Source organism: Rhinopithecus roxellana, chromosome 12 (genome assembly GCF_007565055.1).
Source record: "Rhinopithecus roxellana isolate Shanxi Qingling chromosome 12, ASM756505v1, whole genome shotgun sequence".
NCBI classification, from domain to species: domain Eukaryota; kingdom Metazoa; phylum Chordata; class Mammalia; order Primates; family Cercopithecidae; genus Rhinopithecus; species Rhinopithecus roxellana.
This window is the reverse complement of record NC_044560.1, coordinates 24646189-24666379: the sequence shown is the minus strand read 5'-3', so window position 1 is coordinate 24666379 and position 20191 is coordinate 24646189. Positions and strand designations below refer to the sequence as shown.

The 20191-nt window shown below is 52.3% G+C and overlaps 1 protein-coding gene across 1 annotated transcript in view; it reads left to right on the top strand.

The window, feature by feature from the left end:
• The first annotated feature begins 4999 nt into the window (after nt 1-4999).
• MMEL1 (membrane metalloendopeptidase like 1) overlaps nt 5000-20191 on the top strand; it is a 40202-nt gene continuing 25010 nt past the window's right edge. The window contains exons 1-2 of the mRNA XM_010366107.2: nt 5000-5150; nt 8224-8414. Coding sequence (XP_010364409.2) covers nt 8261-8414 — 154 coding nt within the window. The 5' untranslated portion in view covers nt 5000-5150; nt 8224-8260. The remainder of the gene's footprint in view (nt 5151-8223; nt 8415-20191) is intronic.

Here is a 20191-nt window from a genome sequence, read left to right as displayed (position 1 = left end):
GGTATGAAAGTGGTTCCCTCTTGAGTCAGACTTTGTACTTGACCCTTCCCCTCCCTGGTTGCACACTGAGGTCCTAGAGGCAGCAGGGTGGCTGTGGCAGTTAAATAGAATGAACATCGTTTCTAGGCACTTGGCCAAGTAAGCTTATCAGAGTTTTCAAGCAGAACAAAAAAAATACATAAAGGCTACTCTCAGACCCTGGAGGACAAGCTGCTTCCCCTGGGAGGAGAGGCTCAGAGAACCAGGGGTTCACAATTCTCAGCTTCGTCTGAGCCCAACCAGCCATTCCCATTCCAAGCTTCAGCATCCAGTTCCTTCCTACTCGGTGCCCAAGCTCCAGTGGTGAGGCTGTGAATGCGAGCCACACAGCAATCACACAACTCAGAGTTAAACTGTGCATCTGAGTTTTAGCAGCAGCAGCCCCAAGGCTTTAAGGAACAAGGGACTCTTTTCCATGGCCATGGCAGTCCTGATTCTCTGGCTATGACTTAAACTGAGTTTAGAGACCTGAGCATGTGGTTCCTTCTTGTTAGCGCTGCTGGACACTCAGGAGACCCCCACAGCCCTCGTGGTTGTGGTCATCCTCATGGCCATGACAGCCTCATGCAGCAGTACCTGGGCTCCCGAGGCCCTCAGTTCTGCTGGTGCCTCATGGCCAGCATGGGGGATGGCTTGGTTAACTGTGAAGCCCCTCTACACTGTGGCCAACAGCCTCCCCTTCCCACTGGCTAGGAGATCGGGCCTGCAGCCCAGCCCAAGCAACAACCACACTAACCTAACCCCCAGACCCCACCTTTTGATAGTGACAGGAGGCAGACAAATCCTAGGCAGACAGGGACAGGTTCCCGGTGAAATGCCACCTCCAAACCAAAGACAGTTTAAAGCCTGAAAGCCAAGCTACAAATGAAATCCTCAGCCCAGGTTGAGAACCTAGTCTTCCCATTTGGCTGCTTTCCTCTGACTGATCCCCACCCTTCACCTGTTTTATATGTACCTACTTTTTCCTAATTGGTTTTCTACACTGGCATGCCCACCTTTGAGTGGTGCCTTTGTTTAAGCCTTTTTTTGCATAATCACAAGCCAATCAGCATACACTCCCCCATTCTGAACCTATAAAAGCCCCGGACCCAGCCACACTAGGAGAGAAACCACCCAACTTCAGGTCGAGAACCACCCCTGCATTCCTGTCTGCTGAGAGCTGTTCTGTCTCTCAATAAAATTCTTCTCTGCCCTTCTCACACTTCGATTGGCAGCATCTCCTCATTCTTCTTGGACACGGGACAAGAACTTGGGAACTGCCATACATGGGTACAAGCTATAATACAAGCAGGCTGGGACATGCCCAGCCCAGCCACAGGCTGAGCTGGTGCACAAGCCAGGTGTGGCCCAGGCAGGCCGAGTGGACGGGCCACCTCCTGCAGCAGGTAACGTGGCCAAGCAAGGCGTGGGCGGGGGCGTCACCAGCCAGAGATATCTGGCTGGCAAAGTGACCAAAGAGGTACCTGGCTGTGTCACTTTGAGGGCCTGTCTCTGGGGACCCCCTCCTAGTATGAATTTATGTATTAGTTGGAGTCTACTTGGGAGATGGAAACCACAACAGTGATTCTAACAGCATGAATTCAATGTGCAGAATTGTTCATTAGTTCCAGGTAAAAACAGCTCTAGGGGATCATGGAGGTTGCAACCACAAAATTCAGACAGGTGACCTGGCCAGTGACCCTGGTGACAATGGTCACCTGCCACACAGCCTCTCAGCTCAGGTGGCCACACTCCTCTGCCCCTTCCCCCTTCCTCTCCCAGGTGAATCTTGACCACACCTGTGCCATTCTCTCTTGTTCAACTCTGCGATAAATCTAAAAAAAAAAAAAAACCCTTTTTAGGAGAGTGAAAGGAAAATAAATCTTGGGGCCCGAAAATCACTAAGCTAAAGGGAAAAGTCAAGCTGGGAACTGCTTAGCGCAAGCCTGCCTCCCATTCCATTCAAAGTCATTCCCTTGCTCCCTGAGATAGATGCATATCTGATTGCCTTCTTTGGAAAGGCTCATCCGAAACTCAAGAGTGTAACTCCATGTTACATATGTTGATTGATGTCTCATGTCTCCCTAAAATGTATGAAACCAAGGTGTGCTCTGACCACCTTGGACACATGTCGTCAGGACCTCCTGAGGCTGTGGCACAGGCGTGCGTCCTTAATTTTGGCAAAATAAACTTCCCAAATTGACTGAGACCTGTCTCTGATTTTTGTAGTTCACAAGTGAGGGGGCAGAGGCTCCAGCTACGGGGGATGGGCTGGTGGCTCAATGACTCAGATTCTGGGGCAGCGGGACCACTGGGCCCCTTCCCTCCTGTCCTGGATACCCAGGGCCTGACTTCAGGAGGCAGCTGGCAAGAAAGGCGGGGACCCCAGAGGCCCGGCTGTCGTCCCAGCACCCTGTGTGCCTCAGAAACGCTGGTGAGCCTCTTCCGACCTGTGCGTCTTCTCTAAGTGGGGCTCCTCATTCCTGCCCAGAGCGTAGCTGGGCAGACTTGGGGGAGAGGCCCTGCTCCCAATGGGCAGAGGAAATGCCTGTTGGGCATGTCTGGGCTGCACCAGAGCACAGGACCTGCCACCAGTAGCCCAGCCTGAGAGTGTGGGGGAGTCACAGGCAAGCGTCTCCAGGGCCTGAGGGCAGCCCCCATGGCAGGGTGGACACAGCAACCTGGGTGAGGGCAGCCACACAGCAGTGTGGACAAAGGCTAGTGCCCTTGAGGCACACCCTGGCCCCAGGGCTGCTACAGGAAGCACTTCCCTGACCCCCATCCCACCTGACTCCTTGGACCCCTGAGCCAGGGCTTCTCTCCGCATCTCCACATCCCACAAGCTACCCCAAGAGCAGGACAGGCAGGGAATATCCATTTTCCCGCAATCTCCCTAGGAAATGGGATTAATGTCCACCTCTGGGGTGCTGGGCTCTGGCTATGCAGGTGTCTTGGGGGGACTATCTATGCAGGTATTTGTGGGTGATGGTCTGTACGAGTATCTGGGGAGATGGTCTGTGTGGGTATCTGGGGGGATGGTCTGTGTGGGTGTCTGAGAGGATGGTCTGTGTGGGTGTCTGGGGGGATGGTCTGTCTGGGGGTCTGGGGGGACGGTCTGTCTGGGTGTCTGGGGGGACGGTCTGTCTGGGTGTTTGGGGGGATGGTCTGTGCGGGTGTTTGGGGGATGGTCTGTGTGGGTGCTTGGGGGGACAGTCTGTGCGGGTGTTTGGGGGTACGGTCTGTGTGGGTGTTTGGGAGGATGGTCTGTGTGGGTGTTTGGGGGGACGGCCTGTGCGGGTGTTTGGGGGATGGTCTGTGTGGGTGTCTCGGGGGAGAGTAATCTGTGTAGGTGTTTTGGGGGTCTGGGTTTGCACTGCCCTGGGCACGTGCAAGTCTGTGAGTGTCCAGTGACTGGGGTAGGTCTGGGGTCTGCAGCCTCCTTGGCCTGTAGCCTCTTTTCCCAGTTTCTCTTGTCTGGCAGGTGCCAGGCTAGGATCCGAACCTCCTGCTGTCACCTAGAAGCAGGGAGAACCCGGGAATAAGGGGTCCCAAGTTTGGCAACCCAGGTCACCAGGTGGTCTTGGGCCAGGCTGGGGGCTGCAGGGCTGGGCAGGCCTCGGGCTGGGGAAGGAGGAGCATGCACATGGCCAACCTTGGGGGGTTCAGAGTCCAGGGAGCCCCTGCTGAGAACAGGCCAGACTCCTGCGTCTGTTTCTCCCTCTGTGGCTTTGTACCTTAGAGACAAGAACACTGTGACATCCAGAAAGGGCCTGCTGGCACCAGGGCTGTCAGGCAGGTGGGCTTGGAAGGGCTCTGGCCTCTCCCCAGGGCAGGAGCCTCCAGCCAGGCTGGACCCTGGCCCACTCCCAGCTCCCCAGAAAGGGTGGTCCCAGCTTCTTGCTTGGCTGGCCTTGACGTTGTTTCCATTTGGGCCAGCAGCCCAGGCAGCCTGAGGCCAGACTCCTGGACTGGTTGCGGGACTGGATGGCAGGGGGCTGCCAGGACAGCCAGCAGGCGCCAGGGAGAGACCTCCCCGGCTCAGGGTGGTGTCTGGGATCTGATCCCAGCCTGGCTGCAGCTCAAAGCCTTTCTCCTCCCAGGGCCTGGCCAACCTAAAGGGCCATAGACAAAGCTTCCAACAGCACCCAGTGTGGGCGATCTGGCCGGGGCGGCCATGAGGAGCGGTTTGCCATGGGACCCCTAGCTCTGTGGCCCAGCCCCGCCCAGATGCCCTGACACATCCCCAAGGCCCGGGCAGGAGGACTGGTTCTGGGGATTCGGACACAGAAGCTAGGAATCTCATCAGGCCTGGAGAATCAGAAAGAGCCTGCTCTGCCCAGAACCCCTGTCCGCAAGCAGGGCTGGGTGCAGGGCTCACACTCTGATCACTGAGGACCCCCCACAAGCCACACAGCTCTCTGCCAGCGCCAGCTCCCCGGCCAGGGCTGCCCGCCCTCTGTAGTTCGAGGTCTGAACCTCACAGGTTTTCTGTAGGCAGCGGAAAGCAGCTAAGCCCAGGCTAGTTTCTCTGCATGGGACCCTCCTGGCAGCCGGCGCCCACCCCCTTCAGGACCACCCCTTCCCTTTGCACCTTGGCAAGGTCCCCAGAACCCACCATCCTCCTTGGAGATTGCAGAGAAAGAACACCGAGGGTGAGCCTTTGCAACCCCCTCACCGGGTGGTTAGGGGCAGAGCAGAGCATGTGGAGTGGGAGAAGGGCCTGGCCTTCCTCTCAGCAGCCCCTGGGGCCCCTTTGGACTGAAAGGTCAAGAGACAGAAGCAAGGAAGGAGGGCGGCTTGGGAGGCAGGGGCCAGAGACCCTGAGAAGGGCACCCATGAGGCAGGGCAGCCCGGGTGCCAAGAAGCTGCCTTTGGCCCCTCCCCCCCACAACACTCCCAGTGGAACCTCCTGACTCTGAGGCAGGAGTCACCGCCTCCAGGGAGCCCACGCCTGCATCACAAAGGAGGCTCGGAAGCCTGCAGGCAGCCTCAACCCAGCCCCAAGCCACTGCTCTCCCATCCCGGTCCCTGGAAATCCACCCACTTGGCCCAGCTTACCCTAACGCCAAGCCATTGGGACCCAGTCTCCAGGGGCCTGATTGTGGGTGACGGCCACTCCTGAGTGAACAAAGGTGAGTTGTGCTGAAGGAGGTGCCCGGCCTGCTTTCCTGGGCCTTGAAACCCTCTCCAAGCTCCCAGCCCGTTTCTCACGAGGCTGGATGGGGTGTCCTGTGTGTCATCTCGCCTGTGCCAAGGCAGGCAGCCCCCTCTGGCATATGGTTTATCTTGCCCAAAGGACCTGCTGTCCCCCATCCATAGTAACCTGGAAAGGGCAATAGTGACCCCAGGGAGTCGCAGTGCCTTCGCCTCAGCAGACACTCCACACCTGCCCTGGGTACTCGGCTCAATTTGAAGGTGTTTATTTGGTGTGTGCCTTTGGGGCACATGGAGCCATCTGTGGACGCCTGCAGGACAGAATGAACTCAGGGATGCAAGAGCAGATACATTAATTCTGATCAAAGTAAGAAGTTCGCGGAAGCCGAGCTCAGACTTGTCCAAATGATTGATCCATTCATTCATCATTCATTCATTCACTCAACAGATGTTGACCGAGGTCTCTGGGGTGGGGTTGCCAGTCTAGGTGAAGCGGCCCCCACAGAGGGAGCCCCTATCCATGGAGCTGATGGTCTCAGGGGGCTGAAGAAGTAGCGAAGGGATGTGGAGGTGGAGCCAGGAGTCCCTGGAGAGACACAGAGCAGAGGAGGGGATGAGGCTCCCCAAGTTGAACCCAAGACCAGGCCAAGGGAGGCTCCACTGGGAAGGGGACCTTGGCAGGAATCTGGGGGACCTCCTGAGTGGGTGGGGAGGGTCAGGGGAGAAATCCGGGGGGGCCTGCCTGAGGGTAGGGGGAGGGCATAGTGAGAGGGGGAGGAGGGCCAGACAGGGTCCTGCCATCAGGGCAAGGCCTGGCTCTTCCTCCAAGGGTTTGGCTACCAGGGGGCCAGGGAGTGATGACCTCTAACTCTAGTTACAGGCCCCTGGGCCCTGTGGTGGGGATCAGTGGGGGAGACAGACCCCTCAGGGGAGGTGATGGGGCCTGGAACAGGCAGTGAGTGGCAGGAATGAGAAAGGGTCCAACTGAGATGGGTTTGGAGGCTGAGGACTGGCGCGGGGTGTGGAGGCAGGCAAGGGAGGCAGATGACTCCAAGTTCAGTTTCAGCCACTGGCAGGACAGAGGTGTCTAGGGGCACAGCAGAGGCCGTCAAAGGAAGCGTCTGCATGAACTCCGTGGTTCACAGGGCCAGGGACTGAGAGAGGTGGTTGAGGGGACAGGAAGGAAGGAGCAAGGGACCTGGAGGAGAGGAGCAAGGTCCAGGTCCCTGTCCCAGCTCCTCACACAGCCAGAGGTCAGGGAGCCCTGGAAGAGTCGCCGAAATGAGCTGGCCATGCCACCTTTGCAGGGTGTTGCCCAGACAGGCTAAGGGATGTCTAGAATCCCTCAGGGAGTCAGGGACAGAACACAGGCAAGGCCCACAGAAGGGCGTGGGTGGGGTACAGGGGGGTGGAAGCACATTTAGCCAGGTGCTGGCAGTCTCAGCAGCCAGTTCCTGACCCTCCCGCAGGCAGGACTGGGCCTGGTTTCCTTTTGCTGCTCCCCCATTATCCGCCCTGCCTGGTACAGGGTTAGGCCTGGGGCTCAGCACAGCAGGTGTGTGATTGTGTGTGGTGACTGAAAGTGCTGGAAGCACAAAGCACCCAACCGCTTCTCCAGGGCCAGGCAGCTTCCTAGCAGGGCTCTGAGTGCCGGCGAAGGATGTGCATATCCATGCATCTGCTCACATATGTGCACACTCACACACACACATGAACAGCCACACACCAGAGCACACACACGCACGTGCATATCCACACACAATCATGCACATGCACACACGAGAGCACACGCCTGCACGTGCACACTCACACACAGAGACACACATGAACACGAGAGAGTACACGCACATACGTGCATATCCACACAATCATGGACATGCATGCACGAGTGTACACGCACACACGTGCATACTCACGCAGTCACTTGCACACACAAAAGCACATGCACACACGTGCACACACACATGCACAGACGAGAGTACACACACACATGCCTATCCACGCACACCATCATGCACACACACACACGGGAGCACACGCACACACGTGCACACACAGTCACACACATGCACACACGAGAGTACCCTCACACATGAGAGCACACACGTGCACACACATGCACAGAGCACATGCACACGTTCACACTCATGTACAGTCATGCACATGCACACACCAGAACACGTGCACATGTGGTGCATACAGTCATACACCAGAACATATGCACACATGCACACACACAGTCATACATATGCACACGCCCAACCACATGCACACACTCATTTGCACATATGTGTACACTCAGGTTCACACTCACACACATGCATACTCACATGCACACTGGAGCATGCAGACTTGGGAGCCTCCTGAATCCGTGTCCTGTGCCCCCAACCCTTCCTGCCTAGCTCCCTGTCCTGCCTACAGCAGCTGCCTGTCCCCAGCCATGTGTTTTCAAGTGCTACCCACTGCCCGGCTGGCTCCAGGTGGTGTCCCCTCCATAGTAACAAGGTCAGGGGACGACCAGAGCTGCACACCAGCCAGGTGGCTGCCAGGGCTGACACTCAAGGCTGCCTGGCCCTGCAGGTCCCTTCCTGGCCCACGTAGTCACTGCCTGTGTGGGTACCTACTGCTCTGGTCTCACCCATCACTGGCTTCTGGGCTCCAACAGGAAAGGTGGGCTGGGAGCCCAGAAGCCCAAGTGGCCTCCTGGACAGCGTCCCTGACCTAGCGCTCAGGCCCATAGCTCAAAGACCCCCAGCATGAGCAGTCCAGGTGGGCACCACTGCAGAGGAGCTGAGCCTCCTGGGTCCAGCTTGGGACCCCAAGCTGGGAGCATCCCAGTCCTAGAACCTCCATGCACTCAGAGACTCTGGCCCAGGGGTAGTGTGGAAAGTCCCGGGACCCAGTCACCCAGGGTTGTGGGCTTGGAGAGGGAGACGGGAACAGAGTGTTCCAAAGGCACCCAGCGCCCGCTCCCTGCCAGCATCTGGCCCTTCCAGCCTCGGGCTGGGCTCAGGGAGCTCCACGCCCCTCTCCCCTGCCCTGGGCCTGCAGGTTCCTCCGCGTTGCTCTCCCGTCCAGAGCCCTGCTGATGGGGAAGTCCGAAGGCCCCGTGGGGATGGTGGAGGGCGCCGGCCACGCCGGGCAGAAGCGCCCGGGCTTCCTGGAGGGGGGGCTGCTGCTGCTGCTGCTGCTGGTGACCGCTGCCCTGGTGACCTTGGGTGTCCTCTACGCCGACCGCAGAGGTGAGTGCGGGTGCCCCGCCCCCGCCTGTCCCCGTGCCCGCTCTCTGCGCTCGGCCCGCTGCACCTGCTACAGGGTCCGCCTGCCCCCGGCCCGAGCCCGCCCGTCAGATGGGGCAGGCGGGTCTGCGCTGGGCACCCAGGGTCTCCCGGGGCCGAGCTACGGACTCTGAGGCGGTGGGAGGGACACTGACTTGCAGGGAGCCCGCGGCCCCTTCCAGAAAGCTCTGCCCCGGCCCGGACTCGCGCACGCTGCTGCTGCATCTCCGCACCCGCCCGCCTCCGCCTCCTCAGCAGCCGCGGAACTCCCGGCCGTGGGGGGCACAGACCCGGACCCCGCCCCTCCGCCCGCGCACTCCTTGCCTGGCCGCACAGCCCAGGCTAGGGACCACCGGCCTCCGTGTCCCTCCCGCCGGCCGGGCTCACCTGGCTGCCTCCCTCCGCCGCTGCCATCTTGCGGAGAGACCTGAGGGTCCCGCCGCCCCCGGCCCGCTCAAGGCCGGGTCAGGTCACGGGACCACGGCGGGAGGAGGCCAGGCTGGGGTCCCACGGAAACAGAGGCGTGACCACGGCTCCTCGCTGCTACCTCGGGCTGTCCCAGGAACACCGCCCCCGCCTCCACACCCGTCCCGCTCTTGCTCTCCCCTCTCGGGTCATGGCCTCCCAGGCACCAGCAGACCTGGGTACCCTCCAGCCGCCCCTGCCAGCCCCTCCGCAGGCACAGCCCTGGTCCCTCGGAGCCGGGGCAGCGTGCACACATCCGGGAGCAATGCTCACCCCCGGGGCAGGTGCACGGGGCGCACCCGCGGTGGCAGGTACCGGGCTCAGAGCTCACGGCGGACCTCGCACCCCAGGTCCAACAACCGGTCCCGCAAGCCTGTGTTACTAGAATGTCCCCTCATGTCTGGAGCCCTCCGCACTGCCTGGGACCACCCCTGCGGGAGGCTGTGTCTGTGAAGCAGAACGGGGAGCTGCCTGTGGATGTGCAGGGCGTCCCGACCCGGGACTGCCTGGAGGGGCCCGTATGCAGGGTGACTGCTGCCCAGACCGCCGCCCCTGGCCCTCTAGGGTCTTCCCCTGGGACAGAGGGGCCCTGCGACCTCCATGGGCCCTGGGCAGTGGGGGAGGGAAAGGCTCACTCACCCTGAAGAGCCCAGAGCCCAAGGAAAGCTCTGTTCAGAGCCTGCAGGGCTCAAAACACCTGCTTTCTAGGCTTTCATAAAACAGGGTTGACCCCTCACACACCCCCAGCTGTGGGGAAGGAAGGGGCCTTTCTCTTCTTCTGGGTCATGCCAAGAGGCCTGAGCCCACCCCTCCTGGAGAGACCCTCCCTGCCCAGCCCGGTGCCTTGGGAGTGCCCCACAGTACCATGGATCTCAGCAAAGCCTGCATCTACCCGCTCCAGTGTGGAAACGGGCCCTGGCTCCAGGGCGGCAGAGCCCTCTGTTCCCCCGTCAAGACCCCTGTGCCCCCACAGGGATGACCCCACAGCTGACCTTGGCCTCAGTCCAGGATTGTTTCTGGAAGGTTTTCTAAGCAGTTATCATTTATTTCTATGTATTTTCTCATTTCCATTATGACTTTTTCATTGACTTATAAGTCATTTAGAAATTTTTTTTAATTTCCAGACATGAGTTTTTAGTTACTTTTTTAAAATTATTGATTTCTAACTTAATTGTGTTGTCAGAAACCACGGTTTATGCCATTATTTATGTGGTTCCTTCTTTGATATTTGCTTTGCTTTGGAGCTAACACTTGACCAATTTTGTAAATAACCCTGCACGCTGTGAATCAGGCTCAGTCACCGAACGCTGAGTGACAGTGTCTAATACATCCACTAGATCAATCAAGTCTTCTACATATTGGCTTTTTTTCCATTCTCTTGATCTCAAAAGAATGAAAGATTTTGAAAGATGGGGAGAACGATTTCTTAAAATCATGTACTGAAGTGTACGTGCTAAATCTTGCACTAAAGAATCACCCTTCCTGTAGTTACCTCAAATCTTACCTAATTTACCTATTTAAGGTTATGTTACTATGTGAATGCAAATTTAGGTCTGAATTATAAAATTAGTTTCATAAATTCAATAAATGTTATAGTAGGATACACATATGAAGTTAATATATCTTTCACTGCATGTAACGGTGCAGTCTCCGTTTCTGTCTTAACAAGGCTTTTTGCCTGAAATCCTGTTGCGCCGGACGTGAGTGTTAGCTGCTCATTAGCGTTTGCTTTGTCTATTTTTCCCGTGCTTTTTCTTTGAAACTTTTCATCTCCTTAGCTTTAGATGTGTCTCTTTCCATCGTGTGTGGCTGGATTGGGGCTTTGTCTATCTTTTAATTGGAGGATTTTGTTGGTTCATAATTACCAGGATGACTAAAATGTATGTTTTTCCTATTGTTTCTTTTCTGCAGCTCACGCTTTTTTTCTCTCTTTTCTTGCCTTGATTTGGATCAACCTAATATTTCCTCTATTTTCCCTTAACTAACTGGGAAGTTTTATATTTCTATCTTTTTGACAGTTATCTTCGATTTTTTAATTATTTTTTAAGTTATAAACTTTCTTTTATACAATCAAATGTTTTTACAAAAATGACAGTGAGAAGTACAGTCTCATGTCCATCCCAGAATTCTACTCCTCTGAAGCAACTGTATTCATTTTCTAGTACAGGGGTTGGCAAACTGTGGCCCATAGACCAAATCTAGCCCCTTGCTTGTTTTTGTAGATAAAGTTTTATTGGAACACAGCCAGACCCATTCGTTTATGGGTTTATCTACGGCTACTTTCCTGCTAGGACAGCAAAGTTGAAGAGGTGAGATGGAGCATGTATGTGGCCCACAAAGCCTCAAATATTTACATCTGGCTTTTTACAGAAAGTCCAACCCCCAGACCAGAGTGCCCCCTCATGTGTATAAACCTGGTCCGTGAACACTTCTCTCTTTATCATACAGTTTAGATCATGAGGAAGCATTATCGGATTATGGTTAGCACCCAGGCTCACAGTGTTTGACCACTCTGATAGCTTCATCCACATACCTCTTCCCCAAATTTCTTTGTCACCAGTTTCCAAACATGCTTCTTCTAAGCCCTTGACCATCCAGCCAAACCATTGGCTAAAGCCCATGAATCAGTACATAATTGCACAACTGGCCATTTCTCCTTCCAAGCAAATTGCACAGTGAGATACGCTGCTTGAAGTTCTGCCCACTGGGAAGACTTCCCTTCACCACTGTCCTTCAGGGATGTCCTGGAAAGGGGCTGGAGTGCTACAGCTATCCACTGTCAGGTGTACCTGCATATCATGCAGAACCATCTGTGAACCAGGGCCTAGTCTTCTCTTCCTCTGTCAACTGGTCATAGGGAACTCCCCATGAGGCCATCTGTGCAGGCTGGGGAGAGAAGGCGGGTGCAGGAGTGGAGACCATGGGCATTTGAGCCACTTCCTCAGATAACTTACTTGTGCCTTCAGGACCTGCTCAAGCCCGATCACGTATATACCACTTCCATTTGATGATGGAGTGCTGCTGCGCATGAGCCACTTTATGGTTACGTGGGTCAGAAAGCACCCAGTTCATGATAGACAATTCAGGTCGCAGGGTGACTTGATGACCCATAGTCAAATCTTCCGTTTCCACCAAAACCCAGTAACAGGCCAAGAGCTGTCTCTCAAAAGGAAAGTAGTTATCTGCAGAAGATGGCAGGGCCCTGCTCCAAAATCCTAGAGGCCTCCGCTGTGTTTCACCTAGAGGGGCCTGCCAGAGGCTCCAAACAGCATCCCTATCTGCCACTGACACCTCAAGCACCATTGGATCTGCTGGGTCATACGGCCCAAGTGGCAGAGCAGCTTGCACAGCAGCCTGGACCTGTTGCAGAGCCTTCTGTTCTGGACCCCACTCAAAACTGGCAGCGTTTTGGGTCACTCGATAAATGGGCTGGAGTAACATACCCAAATGAGGAATGTGCTGCCTCCAAAATCCAAATAGGCCCATTAGGTCTGAGACACCTTGTCTCAGATGAAACTTTGGGTTTAGAATTTTGAGTTAATGCCAGAATGAGTTCAAACTTTGGGGGACTATTGGGAAGGCATGATTGGTTGCAAAATGTGAGAAGGATATGAGATTTGGGAGGGGCCAGGGGCAGAATGATATGGTTTGTCTCTGTATCCCCACCCAAATCTCATGTCAAATTGTAATCCCCATGTGTCAGGGGAGAAGCCTGGTGAGATGTGATTAGATCATGGGGGTAGATTCCATCTTGCAGTTCTCATGATAGTAAGTGAGTTCTCACGAGATCTGGTTGTTCGAAAGTGTGCAGCTCCTCCCTCTTCACGCTCTCTCTCCCCTGCTCCACCATGGTGAGACGTGCTTGCTTCCCCCTTGCCTTCTGCCATGATTGTAAGCTTCCTGAGGCCTCCTAGCCACACTTCCTGTACAGCCTAAGGAACTGGGAGTCAATGAAACCTCTTTTCTTCATAAATTACCCAGTTTCAGACAGTTCTTTCTATCAGTGTGAGAATGGACGAATACAAGTAGAGACTGAGAACAAAAGCATTTGCGCTAGGCCCGGAACACACTGTTAAGAACGTAAGAGCTATTGCTGTCGTTAGTAATATTGTGTATTATCGCCAACATCATCACAATATGCTGCTGGGGGAGGGTCTGAGATACTTCTTTGCAGACTCCGATATTTGTCAAAACATAAAATCAGGAGCCTCATGAACAGTGTTTAAATTTTTACATGATAATACTTTGCACCATTTGGGTCTTTTTAAAATGGTATATGCAGGAGGGTTTCCTAATGTACAGAATTAGGCACACCCCGTCCGTCAGCACGTGAGTGTGAGGGATTGAATTCCTTTGGTTAGGAGTTAGCTGGCTGGGGGTTCTACTGCTGTTGTTACCCTCAGTGCACCTCAGACTCACGTTTCTCCAGCAATGAGCTCCTGTTCCCTGCGCTTAGAGAAGTCAGCCCAGGGACGAGATGGTTCTCTCCTCTTGCCTGCTCCAGCCTTGGCCTTCAGCAGCCTGGATGCCCATGACACAGAGGGCGTCCTCCCCATGCCCTGGTCCTTCTGAGAGTGGTGGGTTGTTGTTGCTGGTCAGTACTAGGCTCAGGCTGGAGGTGGGGGCTCTCTGGTGCCGTGGCCCAGTCTCAGGCTTAGGCAGGCCTGGTATACCTGGGGCTGGGGGTGTGCCTCTTGGCATCCCTACCCCATTCCCATTGTCAACCAAGCTTTGCCTTGTGCCTGAGTTGCCCACCCCTCCTCTAGCATCAGGAGACCACTGCTTGATGTCAGTCTAGGATTCTGGGTCCACAAGGATCTCCTGCCCTTCCATGGGGGGAGGATTTTTACTCCTGACCCTCCTACGGAACAGGGGATTTGCCTGGTCCCTGGGCGTAAGAGGGGTTCCACCTGCCTCAGTGATTTAAAGCTTTTACTCCCTGCCAGACGAGCATAGTTTCATGCCTCAGCCAAAGCAGGTCCCTGCCTCCATCTCTGGGCCACCAAGGGAGGCTCTCTCCAGCCTTCTGAGACCCGCCCCAGTCTTTCTCATAGGCATCTGGGAAAGGCCATGGACAGAACGTGGAGTGAGTGAAAACCTCTTCGTGGTGGAGGCTCCCAGCTGCTCCAAACTCATGTAGCAGCCCACACTTGGCCTGTAAGAATGTGTGAAAAATTTGAGCTGATTTCTTCTGAGCCACTCAGAACGTCTCTTACTCTCAGGTCTTGGCTAAAGTGAAACAATTTACACATCCGGCCTTTCCTTGGGGGGCCTTGTCACTTGGAAATTGTTTCCCTTATTGTCTTTGACCTCAGGTCTTGGATGGGCTCCAAAAAGTTGTGCTTTTTGTAGATTATTTGGCTTTTTCTTGTACAGAAGGAAACGATATTCAATTGAAGCTTTTGATGTCCTAGGCAAAAAACAGAACTTCTCTACCTTAAATTTGTATGTGCATATTGAACTTAAATATCAAACTAATCAATATCTCCATTATTTCTTCCAGACAATACAAGCATTTAGAGCAGTTTAACTCTTCGCAGCACTGCCCACCCTGTTCACATTGTTGTTAAGAGCTTGGTTTGTTTTTTGTTTTTTGTTTTTTTTTTAAGATGGAGTCTTGCTCTGTTAGTCTGGAGTGCAGTGGTGTGATCTCGGTTCACTGCAACCTCCACCTCCTGGGTTCCAGGGAGTCTCCTGCCTCAGCCTCCTGAGTAGCTGGGACTACAGATGCCCGTCATCATGCCCAGCTAATTTTTTGTATTTTTGATAGAGACAGGATTTCACCATGTTGGCCAGGATGATCTTGATCTTTGATCTCTTGACCTCGTGACTCACCCACCTTGGCCTCCAAAGTGCTGGGATTACAGGTGTGAGCCAACACACCTGGCCTTTTTTTTTTTTTTTTTTTTTTTTTTTTGAGATGGAGTTTCACTCTTTCACCCAGGCTGGAGTGAAGTGACGCTATTTTGGCTCACTGCAACCTCCGCCCCCGAGATTCAAGCGATTCTCCTGCCTCAGCCTCCCGAGTAGCTGGGATTACTGGGGCCCACCACCACCCCCAAATAATTTTTGTATTTTTAGTAGAGATGGGATTTTGCCATGTTGGCCAGACTGGTCTCGAACTCCTGACCTCAGGTGATCCACCCACCTTGGCTTCCCAAAGTGCTGAGATGGCAAATGTGAGCTACCGTGCCCAGCCGAGAATTTGGTTTCTGTCTTACATTTTACCTACTACAGATCAGCCACATTACTATTTAATATGGTCAATGTTAACTCAGATCTTCCCCTATCCTCATGAATTCCGTTACGCATCTTTCTTCTTACATCTTGGGCAGTTCTTATTAAATAATTTTTTCTTCTTTCTGAAATACATACTACGGAGTCTCCTACTCAGTGTGGTCCACAGACCAGTGGTGTCAGCCATCACCCGGGAGCCTGTTAGAAATGCAGAAACTCAAGGTCCAACCAAGGCTGCAGGACCAGTGTTGGTATTTCAGCAAGACCCCCAGCTGATTCATCTGCACATTCACGTTTGGGAAGCACTGGTTTAAAACAGTGTTGACCAGGCCGGGCGCGGTGGCTCAAGCCTGTAATCCCAGCACTTTGGGAGGCCGAGACGGGCGGATCACGAGGTCAGGAGATCGAGACCATCCTGGCTAACACGGTGAAACCCCGTCTCTACTAAAAATACAAAAACTAGCCGGGCGAAGTGGCGGGCGCCTGTAGTCCCAGCTACTCGGGAGGCTGAGGCAGGAGAATGGCGTAAACTCGGGAGGCGGAGCTTGCAGTGAGCTGAGATCTGGCCACTGCACTCCAGTCCGGGCGACAGAGCGAGACTCCGCCTCAAAAAAAAAAAAAAAAAAAAAAAAACAGTGTTGACCAAATTTGCTTGATAATCGGAATCACCTGGGGAAATTGTTACAAATCCAGATGTTGGGCCCTCCCTCAGTTTGCCTGGGCCACAGTCACAAAATGCTTAGGTGGCTAAAAAACAGAAATGTATCTTCTCATAGTTCTGGGGGCTGTGAAGTCCAAGATCTAGATGCCAACTGAATCAGACCCTCTTGTCAATGAAAAGAGTCAAACTCTGTAAAACATTTGCAGAGATTTATTGTGAGCCAAATATGAGTGACCAATGGTCCGTAACACAGCCCCAGGGGGTCCTGAGAACATGTGCCCTAGGTGTTTAGACTGCTTTGGATTTATACATTGTAGGGAGACATAAGACATACATCAATACATGTAAGCTATGGCTGGGCACAGTGGCTCACACCTGTAATCCCAGTGCTTTGGGAGGCCGAGGCAGGCGGATCACCTGAGGTCAGGAGCTCGAGACCAGCCTGACCAACATGAGAAATCCCATCTCTACTAAAAATACAAAATTAGCCAGGCCTGATGGTGGGTGCCTGTAATCCCAGCTACTTGGGAAGCTGAGGCAGGAGAATCACTTGAACCCAGGAGGCGGAGGTTGCAGTGAGCGGAGATCATGCCATTGCACCCCAGCCTGGGCAACATGAGTGAAACTCCATCTCCAATACAAAACAAAAAAAAATGTACATTGGTTCTGTCCAGAAAGGTGGAACAACTCCAAGTAGGGGCTTCCAGGTCACAGGTAGATTCAAAGGTTTTCTGACTGCAGTAGGCTGGAAGAGTTTATCTAAAGACTTGGAACCAGTAGAAGGGAATGTCTGGGTTAAAATAAGGGGTTGTGGAGACCAAGATCCTTACTACATAGGTGAAGCCTCCAGGTAGCAAGCTTTGGAGAAAATAGATTGTAGTTCTTATCGGACTTAGTCTGTCCTCTCAGTCTTAAAGTCTCTGGTTTTGTTTGTTTTTGAGACAGGACCTCATTCTGTCACTCAGGCTGGAGGGCAGTGGTACAATCACAGCTCACTGCAGCCTCGACCTCCTGGGCTCAAGTGATCCTCCCACCTCGGCCTCCCAAGTAGCTGGGACCACAGGCACATGCCACCACACCTGGCTAGGTTTTTCTATTTTTTGTAGAGATGGGTCTCACTGTGTTGCCCCGGCTGGTCTCGAACTCCTGGGCTCAAGCAGTCCTCCCGCCTCAGCCTCCCAAAGTGCTGGGATTATAGGTGTGAGCCACCATGCCTGGCATGTCTCTGATTTAAGATGAATGCTGGTCAGCTGTGCCTGAATTCCAAAGGGAAGAGGGTATAATGGGGCATGTCCAACCCCCACTTCCCAGCATGGGCTGAACTCATTTTTCAGGTTAACTTTGGAATGCCCTTGGCCAAAGGGAGGGTCCACCAGTCACTTGGAAAGCTTAGTTTATTTTTGGTTCACACTCTCTTCCCACAGGCCACATGCTTTTTATTATTATTATTATTTTATTGTTTAAAAATGTTTTCCCACTTCAATAAGCTGGTCTACCAAATGGCCACCTTCTTATTGTGTCCTCACATGGTGGAGAGAGACAGTGAGCTCTGTCATTTCTTCCTCCTCTTATAAGGGCACCAGCCTTACTGGGTTATGCCCCCCACTGGCCCTGCCCATGGAGCTGATTTTAAACCTCCTCACAGGCCCTATCTCCAAATAGGGGTTAGGGCTTCAAAACATTAAGTCAGTCCATAACAAGCCCCAAACAGGGTAAGACCCAGGAATCTTGTAGGGTAAGACCTCTGAATCCCACACGCATTTGAAGCCTTGCTTGTGATCAGACAAATTTGGGGAGCCCTGCTTGAAAATCATCTATCAGCAGTAAACTCTTGGCTCTTGTCTATGTGAAAATTACTTTATTTAGCACTTGTTCTTCAGTGATCGTTTGATTGGTTAAACGAGTCTGAGTTGTTATTTTCTCCAATATCTTGAAGGTTTAGCTTTCACGTCTTATGACTCCCCTTGCTGCTGTTCAGATGTGGCTTCAGAGAAAAGTGCTGTCAGCCTACCTGCCATTCCTCCGTTGGGTGAATGATCTTTTCTCCCTGTGCCATGTTCTCTTTGTCTTGGGTATTCTGAATTGTTACCATGCGTTGTCTAGCTGTGAAATTATTTTTATTTATTCTGCTGTGGATTTGTTGTGATTCCTGAAGTTGAGCACTGATAACATTTATTAATGTTGGAAAATTGTACCCGTTGTTTTCCCGGATAGTGTGTCTCCCACATCATCCCTTTTCTCTCCTTTTCCATTTTCCACTGGATATCTGCCCCATTTTTCCCACTGTCCTCCGTGTCTTTCAGCTTTTCTTTCATATTTTCCATCTCTTTGACTTTCTCCTGCATTCTGGGTCAGTTCTTTAGAACTATACTTCATTTCACTAAATCTCTCTTCTGTTATGTCTGTTGCTTGACTCAGCCTTTTGGGTTTATAGTTGTTTTTGTTTTTTAAATCTCAACAACTACGTGGTTTCATTTCTAGAGTTTACAATGGATCCTTTTTCAAATTGATTTTTTATTGTTCCTTGTTCTTGTTTTTGATTTTTTTTTCTGTTTTTTTTTTTTTTTTTTTTAGATAGAGTCTCACTCTGTAGCCCAGGCTGGAGTGCAGTGGCACGATCTCAGATCACTGCAACGTCTGCCTCCTGAATTCAAGCGATTCTCATGCCTCAGCCTCCTGAGAAGCTGGGATTATAGGCGCCCACCACCATGCCTGGCTAATTTTTGTACTTTTAGTAGAGATGGGGTTTCACCATGTTGGCCAGGCTGGTCTCAAACTCCTGACCTCAAGTGATCTGCCCACCTCAGCCTCCCAAATCGCTGGAACCACAGGTGTCCACCACTGTGCTCAGCTAATTTTTGTTTTGTAATTTTTTTATAGAGGTGAGGTTTCTCCATGTTGCCCAGGCTGGTCTCAAACTCCTGGACTCAAGCAATCCACCTACCTCAGCCTCCCAAAGTGCTGGGATTCAGGCATGAGCCACCATGCCCAGCCCCACTGACTGCCTGAATGTGTCTTGAAATTAGTAATTCTGAATTTCTCTTTGTCTTTAGTCCTCCACAGTTTGACTACGACACTTCTGGGTATGGTTTTCTTTGTATTTGCCCAGTTTGGGATACACTGCCCTTCTTGGGGTAGATTTGGTTTTCTTTGTATTTGCCCAGTTTGGGGTACACTGCCCTTCTTGGGGTAGATTTGGTTTTCTTTGTATTTGCCCAGTTTGGGATACACTGCCCTTCTTGGGGTAGATTTGGTTTTCTTTGTATTTGCCCAGTTTGGGGTACACTGCCCTTCTTGGGGTAGATTTGGTTTTCTTTGTATTTGCCCAGTTTGGGGTACACTGCCCTTCTTGGGGTAGATTTCTATCTTTTGCCAACCTTAATGTTTCTTGGTCAGTATGTCTTCAAAGATTGTTCTCTGGGTCTCTAGTTATATGTATGTTAAGCCATTTAACATTGTCCTACAGGTCTGAGATCTTCTGTTCAGGTTTCCTTCAGTAATATTTCAAACATTTAGAACAATTTTAGATTTACAGAAGCATTGCAAAATAGTACAGAAATTCCTATATACCCCACCCTCAGTCTCCCCATTATGAACATCTTTCATTAGCACATGATACATTTGCCACAAGTAATGAACCCACAGTGATAATATTACTATTAACTAAAGTTCATATTCAATTCAGATTTCCCTGTTTCTCCTCATGTCCTCTTACCATCCCAGGGTCATACCCAGAACACCACATCTTCTCAGGCTCCTCTTGGCTGTCATGGTTTCTCAGACTTTCTTTGTTTTCTCGTTTGTGTTTTTGTTTCTTATGATCTTGACAGTCTTGAGGGTTACTGATGAAGTGGAATGACCCTCAGTTGGAATTAGCCTAATGGTTTTCTCATGATTAGGCTGGGGTAGCACATGTTGCAGAGGAAGGCCACAGGTCACAGGTGCACACTTTCAATGACTTATCACTGTTGATGTTAACCTTAATTGCCTGGCTGGAGGTAATGACTGGTTTCTGCACTGAAAGTTACTTTTTTCCCTTCTTTTTCATAGTGCAGTCTTTGAAAAGAAGTCACTGTGTGCAGCTCACACCTGAAGAGTGGGGAGTTACGCTCCACATCCTTAGAGGCAGAGTATTTGGACTTCTTCTGTACGAGAGATTTGTCTGTTCTCCCTCATTTATTTATTTACTCAACGATTTGTGGATATTTCTTTCATACTTGGCATTATAATCCACTACTATATTGCATTGCTCAAATTGTTCCAACCCTGGCTATTGGGAGTTGTCAGTTGCTTCTATGACCCTCTGCTGTATCCCCATTATCATGAATTTGGGGTGAGTTTTTTGGGGGAAGCACTTTCTTACTTTTTGACACTTCAG